The sequence below is a fragment of the Solanum verrucosum genome, unplaced genomic scaffold (assembly GCF_900185275.1).
Source record: "Solanum verrucosum unplaced genomic scaffold, falcon-dt-bn FXZP01000268.1, whole genome shotgun sequence".
In the NCBI taxonomy this organism is placed as follows: domain Eukaryota; kingdom Viridiplantae; phylum Streptophyta; class Magnoliopsida; order Solanales; family Solanaceae; genus Solanum; species Solanum verrucosum.
Window position 1 is genome coordinate 2978026 of NW_026019957.1, and position 23184 is coordinate 3001209.

The 23184-nt window shown below is 37.8% G+C and overlaps 2 protein-coding genes across 2 annotated transcripts in view; one reads left to right on the forward strand and one right to left on the reverse strand.

Moving 5' to 3' along the window:
* The window catches only part of LOC125814646 (protein arginine N-methyltransferase 1.5), a 35249-nt gene extending 12157 nt beyond the window's left edge, over positions 1–23092 (reverse strand). The window contains exons 1-12 of the mRNA XM_049494116.1: positions 22872–23092; positions 7983–8100; positions 7313–7422; positions 5745–5834; positions 5550–5618; positions 4730–4821; positions 4484–4559; positions 4302–4388; positions 1291–1384; positions 525–616; positions 397–432; positions 244–312 (exon numbers count right to left, since the gene is read on the reverse strand). Coding sequence (XP_049350073.1) covers positions 244–312; positions 397–432; positions 525–616; positions 1291–1384; positions 4302–4388; positions 4484–4559; positions 4730–4821; positions 5550–5618; positions 5745–5834; positions 7313–7422; positions 7983–8100; positions 22872–23009 — 1071 coding nt within the window. The 5' untranslated portion in view covers positions 23010–23092. The remainder of the gene's footprint in view (positions 1–243; positions 313–396; positions 433–524; positions 617–1290; positions 1385–4301; positions 4389–4483; positions 4560–4729; positions 4822–5549; positions 5619–5744; positions 5835–7312; positions 7423–7982; positions 8101–22871) is intronic.
* The window catches only part of LOC125814687 (peptidyl-prolyl cis-trans isomerase CYP18-1), a 217227-nt gene that overhangs the window by 66027 nt on the left and 128016 nt on the right, over positions 1–23184 (forward strand). The window lies entirely within an intron of this gene.

Consider the following 23184-nt stretch of genomic DNA (forward strand, 5'->3'; position numbering starts at 1 on the left):
GCCCCTTGTTTCTCCCAAAAACAACAATAGATGAAAACAGACAAAATTTCAACAGATATTTTTCTTTCAATCAGAAAGGAGCACACAAGCATATGATAGTTGCAGAAGTATGCCAGTGTCAATTTCTTTTGTAAAAGCCGCATTGCTTAGCACTTCAGAACATTCTAAACTATAGTAACTACAAACAAGCCCCTGACTAAGTTTAGTTTAAGTTTTACTGCCAGACAATAAGCTTACACGTACCTGTATGTACTTGGTTGTGTCTTTCTCAAATGTTTCATAAGTTTGGGCCTCCAAATTGTCCATGAGAGGCTGAAGGAAAGAAATGAATTAAAAAAAGTTCAGCTACCTATACTTATAGAAGAAAATTATGAAGATAGAGAATAAAGCATGCACCTGTAAGGGAGACTGTAAGTAATCTCTATAACCAAGCTGAATAAGAAAAAAGTCGGAGTGTCATTGAAACTTAATACAAACGAACCAACAGGTCAACAACATCCCCAAACGCACAGGAGAAACACTACCTCAAAGCGTTCTTGTTCAGGAAGTGGATCCATCTTCTGGTACAAATAAGCAATGTAGTCCAGGTATGACCTTAGCGGATGTCGCTGCATGCCTGAACAATGTTAATACAAACTAAAGCAATCTTGCTAACAATAAGACTGAACATAAAGGAATATAGATAACCTAATGCCTGCATTCCCATAGGTGCATGCTCTGACGATCGAGAAAGAGAATATGGTGGTCAATTGTTTTATGGGGATACCAAGGGGTTCACGAAGGATACAAACTTCACAAGGACACTCAGATGCAAATAGGACAGGGGTGGAGATGGTGGAAGGGGGGAAAACTGTATGGTTTGAAATTCATAGGAACGAACTCTTTTATGGTGAGATCTTATTATATAGAGTTAAGAGTAGGAGACGAGTGCGATAGAGAAAAATTATGTCGCACCAAAGCATCGAAGAGATGGTCTGCTTGGTTAGTAGTTGGTGCTATATTGACGACAAATAATTAAGGAGACCGAGGTGAATATGTAAATTGGTATTTCATATACATGGAATATGTAGGATACAGGTCATTTTTTTGTAGCACTTTAGCCCTAACTGGACGACCAAATGGTGGTTTTATGGATATTTAACATATCACAAGTATTACCGGCAACAATGGAAAAAGAAACTGCGAAGTAGGACAAACCAAAATATCGGAGTGAAACTAAGGCAGCTTAAAATTCATCACTGTGACTTTCTGATTATCAAAATAAATCTCAAATCCAGTTCAACGCCATACCCTCAACGCCCTCACTTTGATTATTACTATTGTGAGAATTTGACACTGAAGTTCCCGTGGGGATATTCTGCATTTGTTGTCCAGAGATGACTATCTGCAGGAGACATTTGCAAGAGAGAGTTCATGGTAAGATCCCAAAAATGAAGAAAATCATATGATTATCCAACAAGACAAGTAGAAGAATCGAATGCAGATAACAAATTGGGAGATAACTCAGCATATGAAAATGAGTAGATATGACAACAAGATAACACATTCTCAACTTGCTACCAAATGGTTTGATGTTTTGAAGGTGCTACACTCAAATCGGTAGCCTAAGCACATTAAACAAAAATATGTGAGCTTAAAAAAGATCATTCAATCTAATGAAAATATTGAAACCCCTGATAAACAGATGAATTACTGTAAAACCATCTAAGAAATGTTGCATATCCATCAAGTACCGATACATGTGTATGTTACTGGAGCAAAAACTTCAGTTACTCATTTGTAGGCAATTTTTTATAACCGATTTGGACCAAGCTGAACAAACCTACCAATGTATCAGCTCAAACCACAAGCTATGTACAAAATTTAGGTAATGAGTTACTAAAAATGACTAAAACAGGCATAAGTGCACATAACACAAGAAATCTTGATAAAATGGTGGTAGTGTAAGTAATACTTGGCCACTTACTCTCCAGTTTCAAACAACATCAATTCCCTTCAACTCCCCAAACACTCAGTGTCCTACTTACTCTTCAGGTTTAAAGAATCCCAATTTCGTTCACCTCCTCAAACACTCCACCCTTTTAATCAAGTTAATAAAACTCCTCCAACACTCGAATTCTCATTTCTATTTCTCCTTCATACTCTACACGCAATTTTCTTCCACCAGGCAATGCTCCAATTCTCTTCCAGGATCCTGCCTTGTAACTGGCCATTCATATGACCAGGCTACTGAGCTTTCTTCTTCACATGTAATCCCCTTCCCCAGAAATGAGTCACCGACAAGTGGTCCATGCGTTTACCACCACTGTGTACCTACACCAAGATTGACTCATAATTTTTAGTTGCTTGGTTAGGTACCTTACTGAAGATCTGCCAGTAAACATGGAACCCGGACTATTGGGTAGTCTATTCTGCTGCATCTCATTCAGCTTAACCTATTTCCCCTTCCAATTATGCTAACATTATTTTTTAATCACAAAGAGCACCAAATGGCCACTTCACATTGTTAAGAAACAGTTACAGCTCAAAATTGTCTTGCAATATGCTTTTTTGTGCTTTTTGTAATAACCAAGAAATTGGTTGTTTCCAGATCCAAGACTCGGTGGATAGCTAAAAAGCCTTACAATATTCTGCCTGTGCATGGCATAGACCAATCAGAGACTGTTTGAATAGTCAATTCTTCTCTAGACATACTTCGCAGTTTCCCAGTTATCACTAACTATCCCATATCCACATCCAGTTCTGACTGGATGATTCTATCTTCTTTTCTCTCAGCATGATTCTATGTGTGTCCACCAAATGGTTGAATTTTTTGTGCCACCTGATACTGATAGACCTGTTCTTTTTTCTTCACAGGGCAGATGCATCATCATCCTTCCAGTGCTCTGCGTAATGGAAGACAACATATGAGACTCTGTTCATCAATACTAACCCTGCTCCTGAACTTCCTATTTTTAGCGATCACGTACCATGCTAATATTCCATCATGTCAAAGGTCTTCTCCCCTACAACGGAGTTACAGGAGTTATCTCCATTGAGCAGTAGGTGGCTGAAGTATCTTAGGATAAAAAGACCAATTTTGGCAGTTGCCATTATGCTTCTTGCTAGCCTGCTTTAGCATTCCAATGCTTCCAGATCTACTAATTAGGCGACTAATCCTTCTATCTCTTTCCAGCCATCGCCTTATCTTACATACTTGTCACCAAAGTAATAATTGTGTCAAATGGTCAAAATTCAAATTGGACAACTAGATTGGTTTCCAGCAATTTATTTAACCTAGAGCACCAGTTTCCAAGAAGCAATTATTTAACCATGCCAGGGAAAATCACAGAAGCATTACACAGTTGGGAAGAAGGAGGAGTTCACGCTAAAAACAGAAACAACTGGAGAATTGTACCTGTAGCTATATGGTGGACAATATGGAAGGAGAGGAACCTTGGAGTCTTTGAGAATATGGAGAATACTATAGAACAAGTCAAAATGAATTGTATTTTGACTTCATGTTTTTGGTGTAACCAGATATACTCTAATGATATTGTCTCTATCATTGATGTCTTAGACTCATTATAAGGATAAGACAATAGATTTTGAGTTCTTTTGTATATATGGTTTCAGTACAACCCATGTACTGTGTTACAGAAATAGAAACAGTTACCCATGTCAAAAAAAAAATTCCAAGATGCCCAAAGCAATTCTGCTTTGGTTGCGAAAAGAACTGGTTAGTTCAGTTAGGGAAACTACACAAACACCAGCCAAAGAAAACCATGTCCACGTGATATTAGATAATTCCTGGCAGGATTTTTATCGTCTCTGTAAAAGATATACTTATTGGAACAGTTAAGATCAATGGAATTGTGCTTTAAGTTGCATGCATCCTTCACATACTTGTGACAGTACTTCTGGATGATTCTTTATTCACTAAAAATAAGCGAAAACTACATATACGGTATACCTGTTACAGTATAGTTCCAGACACCCATGTTGAATATGTACATATGGCTGAGTTTGTAACACATTAACAATAACAATTTGTAAAATTAAAATGTATCTACCCAGGGATAAGACATTTTCCCTACAAATCAGCAAATTTGTTTTAGAGAGATAAAGAGCATTTTCTCTATAATTGATTAAAACAGTTCAAAGTAATGGCCTTTACCAGTAAATTAACAGAAAACAAAAGACAGTGCTGCCCAATGAACTTGTCACCAATTTTTTAACCCACTTTTTCAAATATGCATTGAATTATATTGTTAACGGAAAACTCCATATTGAATCATTGAACTGGATGGTAACGTGCTTACCTGAATTGAGTGGTTGAAACACTCCGTCAATAGATTTTGGTGTCGTTTTGACAAGCAGGGGTAGCCACGGGCATTGGTGAGAAAAGACTGTTGAATCAGCACAGTAACATTTCTTACTTAGAACAAAAGGAGTATCAAGCACTACAGTGGAGAAAAAAGGGGCAACCCCTTGAATTTCTTACATTGGAATTAATTATAGCAGCTCTAACAGGCTCCCCAAACCACCGCGCAAGTGAATTCACAGAGGGTAATGAGGATCTACACAGCAAGTAAATCGCATGTAAGTGTATTGACATAACCACGACAATGAATCTCAACAAAGAATTTTCCTCAAAGTTAATCACCTAGAAACCATTAAAAAAAAAAAAAAATTTTAAAGAAACCATTAAACTTAAAAATAACTACACTTCATAAATTTATATACATACAAAACATCAAGTGCAACTGAAAGCTGACTGTGATGTTCACCGAGAGTGCGGAATGAGTTCCACATTTCCCATGAATCTCTATGTTCTTCACCCTGCTTGATATAAAGAAACCATCATCAAACTAAAGCACTAACTTATCTATTAAAATCAAGCATTGTGACCTATAGCTCGAATAACATAAATGAAAAATTGAAAAGAGGAGCTTTAGGGAGATTTATCAGAGACAATAATTAAATATCAGACTTGAGAATAAATGCAGCCAATACAAAATGATAAACACTCCGTTCACTTTTACCAGGACATCCCCAGTAGCACCAAAAAGAAAACCAGAATCACTTCCTTATCAGAAGGATAATATCAGTAAGGGAAATAAAGCATCATGGTCAACGAGCCAGCCAGATGGATCCAAGTATAGCATAGAAAATGCCACTAAATAAACCAATTTTTATCAAGAAAATAAATTATTAACAATGGGCGAAAAGATACCTGTAGACAAGTATACAAAAAGCAGCACATCTTACAAAAATATATGATTTTATACAAACGACACCCAATCTTCTATACCTACAGGAATCTCGTGGGTACCCTAAAAAGAAACAAGGGAAAAGAGGCTACTCCTAAAATATACAAAATCATTCTCAATTCCATCAAAATCTCTCATATTTCTCTCTCCATATCGTCCACCAATATTGACCATTAAAATTATGATGAATGTTATAACATCTGTCATTGGCACTGATTTTCAGTAATGACCAGTCTGACAGCTAGGGGGATGCAAAGTTATAGATCTTCACTAAGCAGTCATGCAGCAATTACTCACCATAGAGTTAGGACTTCTATTTCCATCATCATCATCATCAGATTTCTCCAATGGAATCCTTAGCCACAACTTCAAACCACATAAAATCAAAATGAGAATATGAAACATAAAACAAACTATGCTGGAACAAGTATTTAAAGTGAATAAAAACAGAGGAAAAATAACTAAAAACCAAAATAAAGACAAGATTGACACCTGCATATTGCTTAGATTCTGTAGAATTTGATTCACACATCTAGCATAATTAGCACAGGTCACTCCCTTGGGTGCAGGAAGAAGACAGGCCTGCATGATCAGAAAATGTGTAAGCAATAAACAAAAATGCTGCTTAATTCAAGCAAATAAAGGTTGCGAGAGCAAACAGAAAAGTAACTGCATTTACACAATCATTGTCCTCCCCCATTTTTTCGTATTCTTTGATGGAGGCAAACATGGAGAGGCATGCAAAAGGTGCCAACCCAACAGAAGCATTCACAGCTAGAATTTTCTTTTCATAAATCATAATAGTGGTGTTCGGATCAACTTGCAACTCAACTACTCCATCAGGTACCTACACCAGTATTGATACCTAGTAACTCTGTCCACCAAGGCTGGTGGTATTCAGACACTAGTCACACATGGTCTTTATTCTAGCTTCATCCACAGTTAGGCCACACCCACCAGTTGGCTTTCCACAAATAAACAATAATGCTATAAATCGAGCTATCTTTAGCAGTTCTCCTCCCGAGGAGGGTTGGCCTTCAAATATAAACAATAACGCCAAAAAATTTGAGCTATCTTAAGCAGTTGTCTGCCCAAGGATAATCTAGTGGCTAATCAATGCAGGTGCACATACAATGAGTTTAAGGCTTAGAATTAGGAGAACAATTGAAGAAGTAGAACTAATCCTCTTATAATGGCTTGCACACACCCTAACTACTCTATCAGCTACCTGCTACTTCCCACCATCACAAGTACCGAGGAACTCTGGTTCACCAAAGCTTAGGTAGATAATAAGAAATCTTCTAGTGTGTTCTGTCTTGGCTAGGATTTAACCCCTGCTCTCCAAGTGTAAAAATTATACATATATATACTCAAAGTGTTAACATCTTCTTTTAAATCCCTTGGTTATAAACATGCTCTCTTTCAGCCTAACTTGTCTCACCGACTTTCTTTCATATCACATACAGGAAAAGAGCAAGTAATAGACAGAAAAGAATGAAGAGTAACAGCAGCATGTGGTTCTTGCTTGTTGCCCTTCATCTTCTTAATCTACTGACGCAAAGTCAAAGTCTAAGATCAGATTTGACAAAATCTGATATAAACCACATACCATCTTCACACCACCGGTACATTGTCATGTCAAGTCAACACAGTGCTTTTGGTCAAACTTCTAACATTGTTTAAGGCAGCTAAAAAGAGTCTGATGGAGAGAAACAATCACATTTCTTACATCCCTAAGACACTTTGGCATAAAAAGGGAAGTTGTTATTAGAAGAATATCCAATACTAGTTTGCATGTTGATACACTTCTATGTGAATGAAGCACACTTTTGTAGTTTTGTATGTTAAGTACATAGGTGAAAGACTACTATTGAATTGGAGATCAAGTGGGTGGCAACCCTGTATACTGTAGGAACAAAAGACAGCCACAGAAGCATATATAGAAACTAAACTGCAAGAAACTATAAAAATTTGGAGACGATAAAAATAATGAGAAAAGAAAATGTTTGCAAATCAGTTTCCATTCAGTTTGCACAACATAGAATATTCAAGAGTCTCACCTGCAGTGAAAGGTGAGAAGCCCAGGCTATTTCTTGTTTCAATGTAATCTCAGAATCCCTCCGAAGCATCTCATCTTCAGAATCCAAGTCAAGCCATGAGCTAATTTTACCTAGATCACACATGCCAGGAAATAATAAAATTGAGATAAATATGAAGAATGATCCACTAGTAAATCAGTCACAACTTAGAACCTTCATGAATAGATTTCATGGTAAGGAGTTAGGACTATCAGGGATACAATTAACAAACAATTTGTTTTACAATGATAGGTCAACCATGGATATTACAATGTATATCCTCTCAACAATAAACAATATTAGCATCACAAAATAAAAATTGGATTCTTTCCCCCTAGTTCAGGATCCATGTAATGGTCCACAATTTGAGGAAAAACACCAAGTCTGCATCTAATTCACTGAGTAAACCCAAAGAGAGTAAACACATGTACTCTATTCTTTTTTTTGCAGTGCAATGAAAGAAACAACAATAAATGTGTCAATTCTTGTCATGAAAAAAGCAGTAAATGTGTGAATTAGGCATTAAGAGACTAACAAGGGGTTTCAAAACCGATAGAGGGGATTGGGAAGACGCTCCCCGTGCAAAATAATAAACAACACTCGGTTCAACAAATATAAATTTAATCTAACAATGAACAGAAAGAAGCTCTACCAACAACATGACTACTCCATTGGGAAGGGCTTAGCACCAAGTCTGACCCAGCGAATGGAAGCACCCCAGATCCACCATTGCTACTCACCAGTAAACTAGGCCTGTAAGCAGGATCCATCTGCATCACAAAATTAAGGATTAAACAAAGATGTATTGCTTAAGATAGAATTTATAAAGTGTTATTTCCATTTTTTTTTAAAAATTGAAATTTGTAAAAGTTGTATTTATCAGCATTCAGGGCTATGCTGGTCACCTCCAAAATTTACAAAAGAGTCAGGATATTTATAAGGAACCTATAAAATCCACTAATTGGATTTCTTCTTCTATATTCTGCTCTTTACACCAAAAGCCTAAAGTAATAATAACTTAATCAATATTCTGTACAGAGCATTCTTTCCCTTGAAAGACCCTTTGATTTCTCTCCTTAAGCTTTCCCTAACTTTTTTTTTTTTTTTTTTTTGAAAAATGGTAATTGTTTCTATTTCTGCATAACAGTACATAGGTTGTACTGAAACCCGTATTTACACAAGGAAACTCTAATAATACCGACCTATCCCTATAATGAGTCTAAGACATCAATGATAGAGACGGTATCATTAGAGTAAATTTGATTACACCAAAAACACAGAGTCGAAATGCAATTCAGTTTAACTTGTTGCATACTACTCTCCATATTCTCAAAAACTCTAAAGTTCCTCTCTTTCCATATTGTCCACCAAATAGTGGCAGGGACAATTCTCCAGTTACTTCTGTTTTTTGCTTGTGTCCCTGCTCCTTCCCAGCTAAATAGAGCCTCTGAAATTCTCCCAGGCATGGACCAGGAGATGCTTTTATGTCTCAGGAACAAATTCCACAACTGGCCAGTGACTTCGCATTGGATAAACAAATGATTGACTGTTTCTGCAGTTTTCCCACAGAAAAAACATCTAGAGCAAAGTGTAATTCCCCTCTTCATTAAATTCTCCTGTGTCAATACTGCTTTTTTAGCCAATAACCACACAAAGCAAGACACCTTGTAGGGGATCTTGGCTTTCCATATTTGTTTCCAGGGCCACTTGAGTAGCTGCAGATTTGGATGATTCAACTTCTTGTACACTGCACCTACTTTAAAAATCCCTTTACTGTTTCCCAACCACTGCAATCTGTCTCGCCCCATTTCCAGACCACTAAATTGATCAATGCTTCTAAAAAATTCGGTTACTCTTGGAATTTCCCAGTCATTGAGGTGTCTTCTAAATACAAAATTCCACCCTTGAGGAGTCCATAAGTCAGCTATAGTACTTGGTTGCTGAAGAACTAAATTGTGGATGTCAGGGAAGAGAGTCTCCATATTTCCTTCTGCATGCCAATCATCCTTCCAAAACCTAGTTTTTATGCCAGCTACCACTTTGATCTTGGTGTTAGGTTTGAATTCATTCCAAAGTTCTCTAATGGATTTCCATAAGCTAACACCATAAGGGGTGGTAACCTCCTTTGTCATCCAACCATCACTCTCTTCATATTTTGCCTTTATGACTGAGCCCCACAGATTATGATTATCATTTGAGTACTTCCAAAGCCACTTCATCCTCAAAGCTTTACTCTGGTTCTTCATGTTCTTGATCCCCAGGCCCCCAACTCTCTTTTCGGTGATCACAGTTTTCCATTTGACTAAGTGATATCCTCTCCTTTCCTTGTTCCCTTGCCATAAAAATTTTCTCCTGATGCTATCCAACCTATTGATGATTCCCGGTGGGATAGGAAATAATGACATCATATATGTTGGAAGTGCATCAAGTACAAAATTAATCAAAGTTAGTCTACCCCCTAGTGAGAGGTACTGAGACTTCCACCTTGCTAGCCTCTTCTCACACTTCTCAATCACCCTATCCCAGATTTCCATAGAGTTGGATTTTGCCCCAAAAGGCATACCCAAGTATGTGGTTAGGAGGACACCCACTTCACCTCCCAATATTGACTTCAAAATTTCCATGTTTGGTACTTCATTTACTGGATACAAGAAGCTTTTCCTCCAGTTGACATGTAGCCCAGACATAGCTTCAAAAATAACTAGAATCAGTCTCAATATTTTAAGGTGGTCTTCCTCAGCATCACAAAAAATTAGGGTGTCATCTGCATATAGTAAATGAGTGATCTCTAGACTTTCCCTTCCAGCTCTAGCAACTTCAAAATCTCTCAGCCATCCTTCATTGCATGCATTCTTGATCATATTGTTGAGTCCCTTCATGACTAGTATGAAAAGGAAGGGTGATAGGGGATCACCCTGCCTAAGACCTCTCTGTGACCTAAAAAATCTTGCTGGAGAGCAATTTACCAATACTGAGAAGTTCGCTGAAGATATGCAAAATCTAACCCACTGTCTCCATTTGTGGCCAAATCCCATCTTCTCTAGCATTCCTATAAGAAAGTCCCAATTGACATGGTCATATGCTTTCTCAATGTCTAATTTGCATAGAATTCCTGGTTTTTTTTAGACCAACCTGGAATCTACAACTTCATTAGCTATGAGGACGGCATCCATTATCTGTCTCCCTTTAATAAAAGCTAATTGTTGTGTACCGACAAGCTTGGACATCACTTTTTTCAACCTTTCAGTAAGCACTTTTGAGAAGATCTTATACAAACTACCTATCAAGCTAATAGGTCTAAAATCCCTCAATTCTTTTGCACCTTTCTTCTTTGGGATTAGGGCCATGAATGTAGAATTCAGACTTCTTTCAAACCTCCCTTGTTCATGGAAGTGTTGAAAAGTCTCCATTCACCACCTCCCAACATTTGATATAAAACCCCATAGTAAAGCCATCTGGTCCTGGTGCTTTATCAGTTGCACACTGTTTTAAACACCTTAGAACTTCTTCCTCGTCAAAGCTTCTTTCAAGATCCTCCTTTTCCTCCCCTGTCAACCTTGGGCAATTTAAAAAATTGTTGGCAGGTCTCCAGTGCAACTCCTCTGTATAAAGCTTCTGATAGAACTCCACTATTTCCCCTTGGATTCTTTTTGGTTCTTGGGACAATGTTCCCTTGGACTAGCAGTTGGTCTATGTTATTGTACTCTTGTGTGCATTAGCTATCTCCTGGAAGAACTTGGTGTTCTTATCCCCTTCCTTTAACCAAATTGATCTTGATCTTTGCCTCCAGTAGATCTCCTCATTTTTTATCAAATCCTCCAAGTTCAAAAGTAACCTTACCTTTTCTGTTGCCTCATCCTCAGTTAGACCTCTATCAGTGGCAATGTTTTCCATAGCAGCCAGCTTTTCAAGTAAAGATTTCCTCTGTTGGCCTAGCTTCCCTTGCTCACTTCTGCTCCACTCCTTCAGTTTGTGTTTCAGCGCTTTTAATTTGGATGCAAGGATGTAATCAGGCCTCCCAGTATAATCAAAAGAGTTCCACCATGTCCTTACTCTGTCAATGAAACTTTCAGTCCCTAACCACCAGTTCTCAAACTTAAAATAGCTCTTGCTCTTCTTCCAGGAACCACCTTGGAGTGTGATTGGAGAGTGGTCTGATAATATTCTCTGCATAGTGTACTATTTCAAGTTGCTAAAAGCATCATCCCACTCTTGAGATACCAAGACCCTGTCAATTCCTGAAGCAATCAGGTGGTTATCCCATTTGAACCAGGTGAACTTTGCATTTTCTAGTTGAAGATCAACTAGGTTTAGATCCTCGATCAAATCAGAGAACTCTCGCATCCCTATTGTTCTCCTGATACAGTTCCGCTTTTCCGAGACATATCTAGCCTCATTAAAATCACCACAAACTGCCATGGACCTTCTATTAAACCTCTGATAGAGCCAATTTCTTCCCATACTAGTCTTCTTTCCACATAGCAATTTGGAGCATATACTCCTGTTATATGGCATAAGAAGTCCTGCACCTGTGATTCAAATTTACAGGTAAGGGTATATGTCCCGATCTCTAGAACTTCCCCTTTCCATATTCTACTATCCCAAAGCATCATTATCCCTCCTCTTGTCCCACTAGCTTCCAAACATGCCATTTTGATCCATCTACCACCCCAAATCTGCATTACTAGCCCAGTAAGATCCCCCTGTAGTTTGGTTTCTTTAAGACAAATAATGTCAGCTTTCCAGTCCCCCATAATGTTCTTGACAACCCTCCGTTTGTCCCTACTGTTCAAACCCCTTACATTCCATGAGACAAGTTTAAATTGCATCAAGAAATAGGTAGGAAGTTTCTCCCCTTATCTCTACACCCCCCACTTTTGAACTTCACATCAAAAGCTACTAAACTTTTCAATTCATTAGAGCCTTTGAACCTTTTCTTCTTGCTTACAGCTACAGCTTCTTGGTGTCTGGCTTGTCTGGCACTGTCCACCTGTAGTAACAGTTCCATAGCTTCCTCTTCATGACCTTGGAAGTCAGCCCCCAACAATTTCCCCAGTTTGATCAAATTTTGTTTCACCCAAGCAGAAACTTCTTTCTCTTTTTCTGTGATTAACAGTTGCTGTTGCATGTATAGTGGCTCTGCTTCTTCGACTTCCCATTCTTCATCAGAGGTCAAAGTTCTCTGGTCTTCACTATTGCATACCTCTTTTTCCTCCCTCCCAATCATCACCTCCCCAAATGGAACTTGCGCCTCTGATTCTCCCATCTTTCCCTAACTATTAGCACTCCAAGCCTTATAATCGCTTTAGCACTCCAAGCAAAGATAGATATAATATTTTAATACACTCAAACGAGTAAGATATGTTTATAGTGAAAAACCAAGAGAACACATATCTTTAGCAAACACACACAACATAAACTTCAATAAATGTCTTTATAAAGTTAATGATGATTTTTAGTAAATTATGGCTACAGAGTCCATATAACAATAGTAATAAAATTTTGTGGTTGCTACATGCCATCTCACTTTGAAAAACACGTCATCTTTCACTAAATTCTCCAAATTCCAATGTCTTTCTCAATGTTTGTGCTACAATTTTGTCTGTGCTAGGCCTTACTATCTCCAGACCATCTATCAATCACCACTAGCAGAGGAATCAGAAAGTTCCAACTAATTACTCAATTTTATTTGCCAGATGTCTATCAGCGATTTTTCTATTTTTTCAGCCCTCTCTTCAATAATTATCCCATCTTTTCCTACCCTCTTTGTGCCTTCATCAATGAGATTTCAAAAGACGGTATTTTCTCAATTGCTTCCTGTTAAAGGATTGATAGGAAAAGATCGTTTGAGCTTCCTCTACCAGAGTTTGCCAATGAGCTCAATATTACCAAAACTACATAGTAAGACAAGTCTTGTCTTTCCATTCTTAATTCTAGACAATTGGAATAGAAACAAGTTGATCTGCCTTTAAACCATGACCCAATTTGGCAACAATCATAGGTTATAAAAGCAATTGTTTGAAAAGGATAATAATAAATTGCAAGTGATTATAATTTGATAAATATTAGTCATCTTTTCGAGAATCTAGAACTATTCTCTTGCTAAAAGGTCAAAAGGCATCCGTGACGAAATCAACTACTACTCTTATATTCATGATGATATGGAAGCTGTAACAATATTAATCCATTTTTTAACTCATGGGGATCATTTGGTTTGCAAGAAAAAAGAAGAATTATTATGACACTGAAGAATGGAGAAAAAATTGACTAGTCGAGAGTGAGTAGTATTATTATGAAATGATTGTTATTGGGAAGACTCTCAATGAGATTGGTAGTTTTCCTTGGATTTGGTCATACACTATGTATGAAATGATCGTTAAGATATTCCTTTAGATAATTATCATTAAAAAAAAAAAAAAAAGCTCATTTCGGTTGTAGCAGTAAATAATAGACTATTTTAAAAAAATCTCCCAGGCACGATGTCCGAGGTTTTCATCTCAGGTCCTTTTTGGGCCCTGGATTCCTATTCCGGTGGACTTCTTTCATCGGAATTCTCTCTCCTATCTATCAACCTTTCTTCTTCTATTCATCTCCTTCTAATCATGGGTAGCGATATCATCTATTTTGCGGTAGGTTTTAAATTATTTGACATTACAAGGAAGATCTCAAGGGTTAGAGATTTGGTATGAATGGGTGGAAAGAGGCCAAAACATAATGACTAGGGCAAGTTTCAGCCAGAAAACGATGGAGTGGATAGTCCACCTTTTGAAGGAAGCATCGAAAACGAAAGGAAACTCGGTGAAGAGATGGAAAAATCACAACCATTATTCTGAGATTTTCTACTCAAGAAATTTTAACAGATTTGGTCGCTATTTCAGTATCATTAATATGCAAGGAAAGAAGAAAACAATTATTATTGTTCCAGAATGGTCATTTAATTCAGGGTGGTTGGATATTGCTACTAAGATAACCAACTTCATTAATGTCAAAACCACAAGGACAGTCAAGCTTTTACATCGTACAACGGAGGAAGGGCTCCTTTACGCAGAGGCTGTCGAGAATAATAAATGGTCAACCAGAGAGATGAATGATTCTGGGGTAAACAGGAAAGGAAATTCCCTATTTATTTCAAAAGATGCTAGTAAAACACAAAATGAACTTCTGGATAGGAGCGTGGTAGGCAGCCTATCAGAGGAGATCTTGAATGTCCATCTTGCTGAGATCCGTCGTTGGGCAAATAGTTCCTGGAAACACCACCATGGTATTTACATATATGAAATGGGACGCAACCAGTTTCTCTTTGAGTTCTCAACCAAGACAGCAGCAGACCATGTGGTGAAGGGAGAATGGTTCTGGAAATTTCACAAATTACATCTAGATTGGTGAAAGCCATGCTCAAATTCCATCGAGGAAAGCCTGATGGAAGTTTGGATCAGACTGGTAGGTCTTCCACTCCAGTTTTGGTCCCAAAAGATCCTTCGGGAGATCGGAAATCTGTGCGGTGGATGGATACAAACAGAAGAGGAAACAGAGCTCGGAAACCACCTAAAATGGGCTAGAATAAATGTAAGAGGGGATGAAGAATCAGTCCCAAAGACGGTGGAACTAATATACGATGGATCTATATCAAGGTCCAAATTTGGATTGATGCTCCGGCGAGGTTGGTGAACAGTGGACAAAGGGGAAAGAAGGGTATTACCCAGCAGTCTGTGAAGAAACCCTACTTTATAAAGGGTAGGGGGGGAGGTTTGAGTGCACCGAGGTGATGGGGCACGTGGGCACTTCGAAGTCGCAGGAAAATTTGAATTTTACAGATGGGCAAACGTACCAGAGGTCACATGAAAAGGATGAGGATCTTGATACACGTGAAGGCAGTTTAAATGAGAAGAGGGAAATTTTGGGCTGGGGAAATTTGGGCCATGATCCAGTGGCCCAAATCGGTTTTAAAAAAGGGGAGGGGAAAAATGCAAAAGGTCCAGCAGACCCTAATGTAGATGAAATAATAGCAAATCAGTGGAAAGAAGCGCAGGCCTCTCAACATATCAAAGGAGAAAATATTTTTGATACTTCATCAGGAGACTTACAAAGCGAGGGAGAAGAGCTGGATCAAGAGCTCCAGGATGCAACTCATAGGGATGATGACACTATGTCAATCATTCAGATGGACAGTAGATTAGAGATTGACACTTATGCAGAACAAGGAAACAAAGAACTTGGAGCTGTGAATGTTGAGGAAGCCACTCCATTAAATTACACCGAGTCACCAGAGAACTGCGAACCAACATCGGACTCTACAATTCCTTTATGGGTCCGACAGAACATCATTAATCTGGGAAAAGAATTTGGGATTCACTTTAATGGGTGCGAGGAAATCGCAGAGGAACTGTTTATGAAGATAGATGGGAAAAGGCAAAGAACTGGTGAAGCAGCAAAGGCTCTAATGTTGATGACACCAAAATCAAAAGTCTCAAAGGAATTAAAAAACCTGGAAGTGGTAACAAATTTTTTTAGCTATGGCACAAAAAGTAGGGGGGGATGCAACATCGTGCAGTCTCATGAAGATTAACATAGTTTCATGGAATGTGAAGGGACTAAATGATGCCAGGAAAAGGCTAGTGATCAAAAGTCTCATACACAATTGGAAGGTTGATGTATTTTGTTTTAGGAACCTAAATTGCAAGGGGATATAAACAACTTAGTGAGAGATTTATGGGCCAACAGATGGGTAAAACATGCTCAATTAGAGGCAAGCGGTACTAGAGGGGGAGTCATTCTAATGTGGGACAGCAGAGTTTGGGAGGGGGAAGTATGTGAAACATGTGCATATTGTATTACTTGCAAATTCACCGGCAAATCTCTGGACTTCAGCTAGCACATGTTTGGAGTTTATGCCCCCTAACAACAGAGAAGAGAAAGAGGAAGTATGGTGGGACAGCAGAGTTTATGCGGCCAGGCTAGATAGATTCTTGATTTCTGAGGAATGAGAGAACACTTTTAAGAACATCAAACAATCGACATTAAAAAGGTCATTTCAGATCATTGCCCTCTGATATTGGAATGTGGTAATTGGGAGAGACCAAACTCCTATTTCAAGTTTGAGAATTGGTGGCTCCAAATAGAAAATTTTAAGGAGATGGTGAAGATTTGGTGGGACTCCAGTATTTTTAGGGGAAAACCTGACTTTATCCTGGCAAGTAAATTAAAATACTTGAAGGGTAAACTCAAAGAGTGGAGCAGAACAAGACAGGGAAACTTGGGACTACAGAAACAGAGCATTCTTAATCAACTGGCTGACCTAGAGAGGATACAAGACCAAAGACAACTCACAGATGATGAATCCTATTTAAGAGCAGTTCTCACCGTTGAATTTGAAGATAATGCAAAGAGAGAGAAAGTATCTTGGAGACAAAGATCCAGAGCTTTGTGGTTAAAAGAGGGGGACAGGAACACTAAGTTCTTTCATAGAACTGCAAACAGCCACAGGAGATACAACAACATTGATAAGATTTCTGTTAATGGAGTGCGCACGCAAGAACCAACAATAATCAAAGAAGAAATCTTAAACTTTTATCAGAATCTTTACACTGAGACAGAGAGATGGAGACCTCAGTTCATTGCTAGAAATGGCAAGATGATTAGTAAAGGTGACAATATCATGCTGCAGAGTCAGTTTACTGAGGATGAAATAAAGGATTGTGTCATGGCATGTGCTGGGGACAAAGCTCCAGGCCCTAATGGGTACACTATGGCTTTCTTCATTACATTTGGGAGGTAGTTAGAAAAGAGGTAGTTGCAGCTGTCCAAAACTTCCATGATCATGGTATTTTTGAGAGAGGTTTTAATGCTACCTTCATAGCATTGATTCCAAAAAAGATAGGGGCTAAGGAGTTGACGGATTTTAGACCTATTAGTCTAATAGGGAGCATTTATAAGATCATTTCAAAAGTTTTAACCGAAAGACTTAAGAAAGTGGTCTATAATCTGGTGGATGCCCAACAAATGGCCTTCATAAAAGGTAGGCAGATCATGGATGCAATTTTGATTGCAAATGAATGTGTGGAGGAGTGAAAGAACAGCAAGGTGCCAGGCATTTTATGCAAATTGGATATTGAAAAAGCCTACGACCACTTGCATTGGGGCTTCCTCTGGAAGTCTTTATAAAAACATGAGCTTTGGAGGAAAATGGCTAAAATGGATTAAGTTTTGCACTACAACTGTGAAGTTCTCTATTTTGATAAATGGTGCCCCCTCTGGTTTTTTCTCATCACAGAGAGGACTGAGACAAGGAGATCCTTTATCTCCTTTCCTCTTTATCCTGGCGATGGAGGACCTAAATGTCATGCTCTAAACAGCCCAAACAAGAGGATGGATAAGAGGATTCAATGCTAATATGAATAACAGACAAGGTCTGGCCATCTCCCACGTACAGTATGATGATGACACATTGATATTTTGTGATGTAGACAGCTCTCAACTAAAGTACTTGAGAGTAATTCTGATCCTTTTTGAAGCCATCTCAGGCCTACACATCAATTGGGGAAAGAGCTTCATCTTTCCTGTCAATGAGGTGCCTAGGATAAACATGCTTGCAAATATTCTAGGGGGGAAGGTAGGGGATCTTCCCTCAACATACCTTGGCATGCCTTTGGGTGACGAGCATGTCAAAAGGTATTTGGAACAACATTCTAGAAAAGTGTGAGAAGAAGCTGGTGAACTGGAAGAGTCAATATTTGTCCTTGGGAGGAAAAGTCACACTCATCAACAGTGTGCTAGATGCTCTACCCACATATATGATGTCTGTTTTCCATATGCCTGCAAATGTGATTGACAGAATGGATGCAATTAGGAGGAATTTTTTGTGGCAAGGAAATTGTGATTCTAATAATCATAAATTCCATCTAGTGAAGTGGGACCAAGTCATTCTAAGCAAAAACGAAGGAGGTTTGGGGATTAGGAATCTAAAAATCCAGAATCAAAGCTTACTTATGAAGTGGTTATGGAGATTTGCCTCAGAAGAACAAGCTCTCTGGAAGGAAACAATAAAGGCTAGGTTTGGTATGGAGAATTTGTGGATCACCAACCTGTCCACACAACCCTATGGATCTGGAATATGGAGATCCATCAGAAATTTATGGATTAAATTCTTTAACAAATGCAAAATCAAGGTAGGGAATGGTGGAAGGACTTTGTTCTGGGAAGACAAATGGGTGGATCAGGTGACTTTGAGAAATAGGTTCCCTATTTTGTTCAACATGAGCCTTCAAAAAGAGGCTACAATCAGAGAAATGAGAGATAATCAAGGGTGGGATCTAAGGTTTAGAAGACATCTAAATGATTGGGAGGTCAATAAAATAGTTGAGCTACTCAACATTCTAGGGCAGTGCAAAGATCTAAACACAGATGAGGACAACCTATTTTGGAATCCAGATGAGCAAGGCAGATTTTCAGTTGGCTCGACTTATAGAAGCTCACAAAGACCTGGTACTCATATAGGTGGATGGCCTTGGAAGATGATTTGGAAAGTCAAGATACCATTCAAGATAGCATGTTTCACTTGGCTGTTGGCCAATCAGGCTGCATTCACTCAACACAACCTCATGAAAAGAGGCATGCAAATCTGTTCTAGGTGTTGGTTTTGTGAATGTGAGGTCGAGACAATAAATCATCTCTTTCTACATTGTAGAGAGACTGCGAAGTTGTGGCAGATTTTCATCAACTTAAGGGGAGGAACATCAAAGAAGCCCTAGCTTGCTAGAACAGAGATGGGAATCAGTCGGGACACAGGGAGAGATGGAAGATTATCCCTGCCTGCATTTGGTGGTCTATATGGATGGAGAGGAACCAGAGATGTTTTAAAAACAAGAGCTGCTCTATGCAGAATTTGAAGCTAAATTGCCTGGTTCTTTTCTTTTTTTGGTGTAAACATGAATATCCTCAAGATGCAGAGGATATTCCTAGTATTTTAGAGTTATTATGACCTCCATAGGAGTTCTTTTCTTTTTGCAACTTTTGGATGTAAGTATTACTAGAATACTCCTTATGTATTCTTTTGTTTATAATACAAGTTACCTTTCTCAAAAAAAAAAAAATTATAAAAGAATACCAAGCAAGAGGCAGGTAGATATGGACTATGAACTTTGAAGGCAAGAGAGGAGGTGAGGTAAGAGGGATGGGAGTTGGGGAAGGGTACGGCATAGGAGTAAGAGTTTTTGCACTCTTAGCAATAGGATTCCATTGCAAACCCACGAGATAAAATTAACCCCCTCATTGAAGAAAAAAGTTCTACTTGACTAAATAATCTAGATGATAAATAACCCAATAGACACTAATGATGCCACTACTTTATCCCCCCCCCCAAATAAAAACTTTTTTTTGAAGCTGGTAACATGTATGTGTGTGCGTGTATATATATAGAGATCTGCACCATAATTGTGCCATCTATAATTACATAAAACCCACATGCTTAGGACAACTGCTTCACAAGGAATCTATCACATCAACTAGTGATCCAGTTTCCTCTACATAGTTTTCTTTACACCAAAAATGAAACAAAAGTATACAATTCATCTTGACTTTCTGCACAGGATTGTTTTTGTCTTCAAAATTCTATAGTTCCTCTCCTTCCAAATTACCCCCCCCCCCCCCCAAAACCTGCCCAATACCAAGAACCAGATGACCCCTGAAATCAAGTCAAACCTTACAGTTGCTAAAGTGTTCTATGTATACAAAGAGCATGGATTTTACCCATGTTTCTCATGAAATCAATACCCCAACATGTTAACTGAACAAGATAAAAGAAAAACTTAGATGCATATTTATGAATCAAAAAAGGAAACTTAGACGTGTAGTTAAAACATAAAGGAATAATGATAGCCCTACAAGTATCACCTCACTGTTGAGCCTACAACAAAACATATGATTTTGATCATAAACATATGTAATTAGCCGACAATGCACCTAAAACTTTTAAACGCTGGCCACAATGATAATATATTGCTCACCTTACTAGACTCTGACCACTATGATAAGATACTACGATACTACTAAACTAGTGTTGTTATAAGTCTATTTAAGGCAAGTTTAAGCCTTGAAGCCTAGTGATATCAAGGTTGGAAAGATGACCTAGTTCAAAAGAAGGCACCAAGCACTAAAACATTATGGCTGAATCTTTCTAATTGTTAGAAATTTAGAATTAAGAAATTAGATTTAATATAAGACAACTAGTCACTGAAAATTTAAAGTACATTTATGCATCTAAATCAAAAATATAAAATGGTTATTGAACTTAATTGACATGATTTTTACTAGATGTTTCCTTAAATTATAATTTTTTTCAACTCAATTGTGAAAATAATAAGTGACTAGTGTTATAATTACTTTTTCTTGCACTAGAGATATTTTATTATTATTTTTCCTTAATTAGTGTGGTTCTTTTCTAAAGCCAACGCCATAATTGCACTTTACACTTGATTTCTAGAAGACCTTGATGTTTTTCCACACTTCTCTCATTTGATAACTCTAAGTCAAACCATAAATTAACAAATAAAACAATTAATTTAGTTGAAGACATAATGAAGTAAATAAAAGTGTGCTCCTTTTAATAGCTTTTTTTCTTCTACTCTAATAGCTTAATCTTTTAGAACGGGTGGTCAAATAATTCAACATGTATTAGAGCAGGCAAAGATCTTATGTTCAAGGATCACTACCACAACAAATATCCACATGATTGACCCTTAAAAATGAATCAAGCCTTGTGGTGGTGTGTAGGTGTGTTGATGATATGATTAAGTTAATAAAAGTGTCTTCTTTCTAATAGCTTACACTTTTAAATGAAGTGATCACACAATTTAACATATACAGGTAGTACCCTTCATAGTGAACAATCTTGATTTAAGAAGAGAACCCATGATTAAAACAACAATACAGGTGAGCCCATGATTAAAATAATCTAATCAAGTATGAGATAAAAAAAATTGTGTATTTTATATCATTTTTCTAATCCTAGTAACCAAACAACCCATAGAGCTGCTTACCACGTGTACTAATTTTTCTTATGTAACAATCCAACTACATGGGTTTCAAATCAAGGTGGAGAAAAATTGGTCAATTTTATATATCCGCACATAAGGTGCTCGATCATAATAAACCAAACATTGTCTTAGGGAGTCAAGAATATCCTCATAACACGAATACGATGTCCCACCATATATCCCTCCTTATTCCAAATCCATTTATAGACGACAAAAAGGTGAGAAAGCCTAATGACGAATTTTCTTTAAGGTAAAGGAAGATTAATTGTAAAAGTGTCATCTTGTGTTACGGAACGAGATGGAAATACGTTTGCACAATTGAGACCTAGGTATCTGATAGATGGCTTCGATAGACAATTGTAGAAAAGTACAATAACAACTAAAACGCCTTGATCCCAAGCAAGTTGAAATACGGATCCTCATTGACCATTTCGCACCATCTAAATCTATTCTTATGTGCGAAAATATGTGCCAGTATGTTTGTGGAAGAGCATAATTGTTGCAAAATACAGGTATGCCATGAATTGGTGTAGAAGGAGATGAGACTTTTTCGATACTACTAAGAAGAGAGGATTACATGTTCCCACATTAACAATATGGTTCCTAAAGCTGCTGGGTAGGTTTATCTCTTCACTTGGTCAATCTCTACACAAACTAAAATATAGCAAAAAATTATAAACATGGATAAGCTATGTCAGCTGGTATTTATGTGCAAGCAATTACCAGTTGATGTGAATCATATGTTGTTACACAAACTGACAAACACATAGCAAGTCAAACAATGTACAATGTCTAAATTTTTTTGGCATACAATAGTCAATGTTAGCTACTAACTTTTTTTCTCAAAAAAAAAATGTTAGCTGCTAACGTTCTCCTTTTAAACCCCAAAGTTTATTTTATTAACCTCTACCCCTTCCAAACCCCATGTCGAGAAGTCAGTAGCGGTCTCTTTCCACTTTGCTGCCCTGATGACTTGAATCACCTATGCAAGATAATGGAATTTGAAAATCCTCCCACTAGTCTATTCCTCAAATTATTCTTGCAAAAGAGGACAAAAACCTTTTTCATTAGCTTAGCTAATTGCAATCGTTAAATTCCTCCATTTCTCAAAAAATCACATACATACCCAATCATTATTCAGCTAGAAAACCAAGTCTTAATATTTGGAAAGGAAATGTAATGTCGACAGCCCGAGTGAACTTACAAAGATCACAGTTCACCAAAAAATTGGGCTAGACAACACCATTAGTCTTACTGTAGGTGACATACTGACCATTCACACATAGCAAAATTGGGCAATTCAGGCCCATATGTGACTGGCTAATTGGTCACCATTAATCACATTTTGCAAATTAAGTCAATTATATCCAAGCATAGTTTTTTAAAAAAATCAATAGTGCCAAATACTTTGTGCTTTATAGGGATTTAGGATTATGGGTTACTATATAATGATGCGATAACAAATGGATTGATCAATTCTTGGTAAAAGAACTGAAACTTAGATTACTAACCAATGGTGCGACAACAAAGTCGAATCCGCCATGAATGTTGAGGGAGAGAAGTTGAGGCATGTCATCGTTGAACTCCGTTTCCACTCCGCAGTACTTGGAGTCATTTTTCTCATCTCCTTGCCTTTCTCCAAGCGTCATTTTCAACTTCTACTGCGTTTGAAGGAGCTCGAGAGTGAAGACGAAAGGCGGGATTTTGTAAGGGTTTTAGCTAATATATAGGCGGATTTGCTAGGGTTTTTTTGAATTTACTCGGGTCGGATCATTTCAGGGAAACCAAAACCAGATTGACAAACCCGGGCTGAAAGGGTATGTA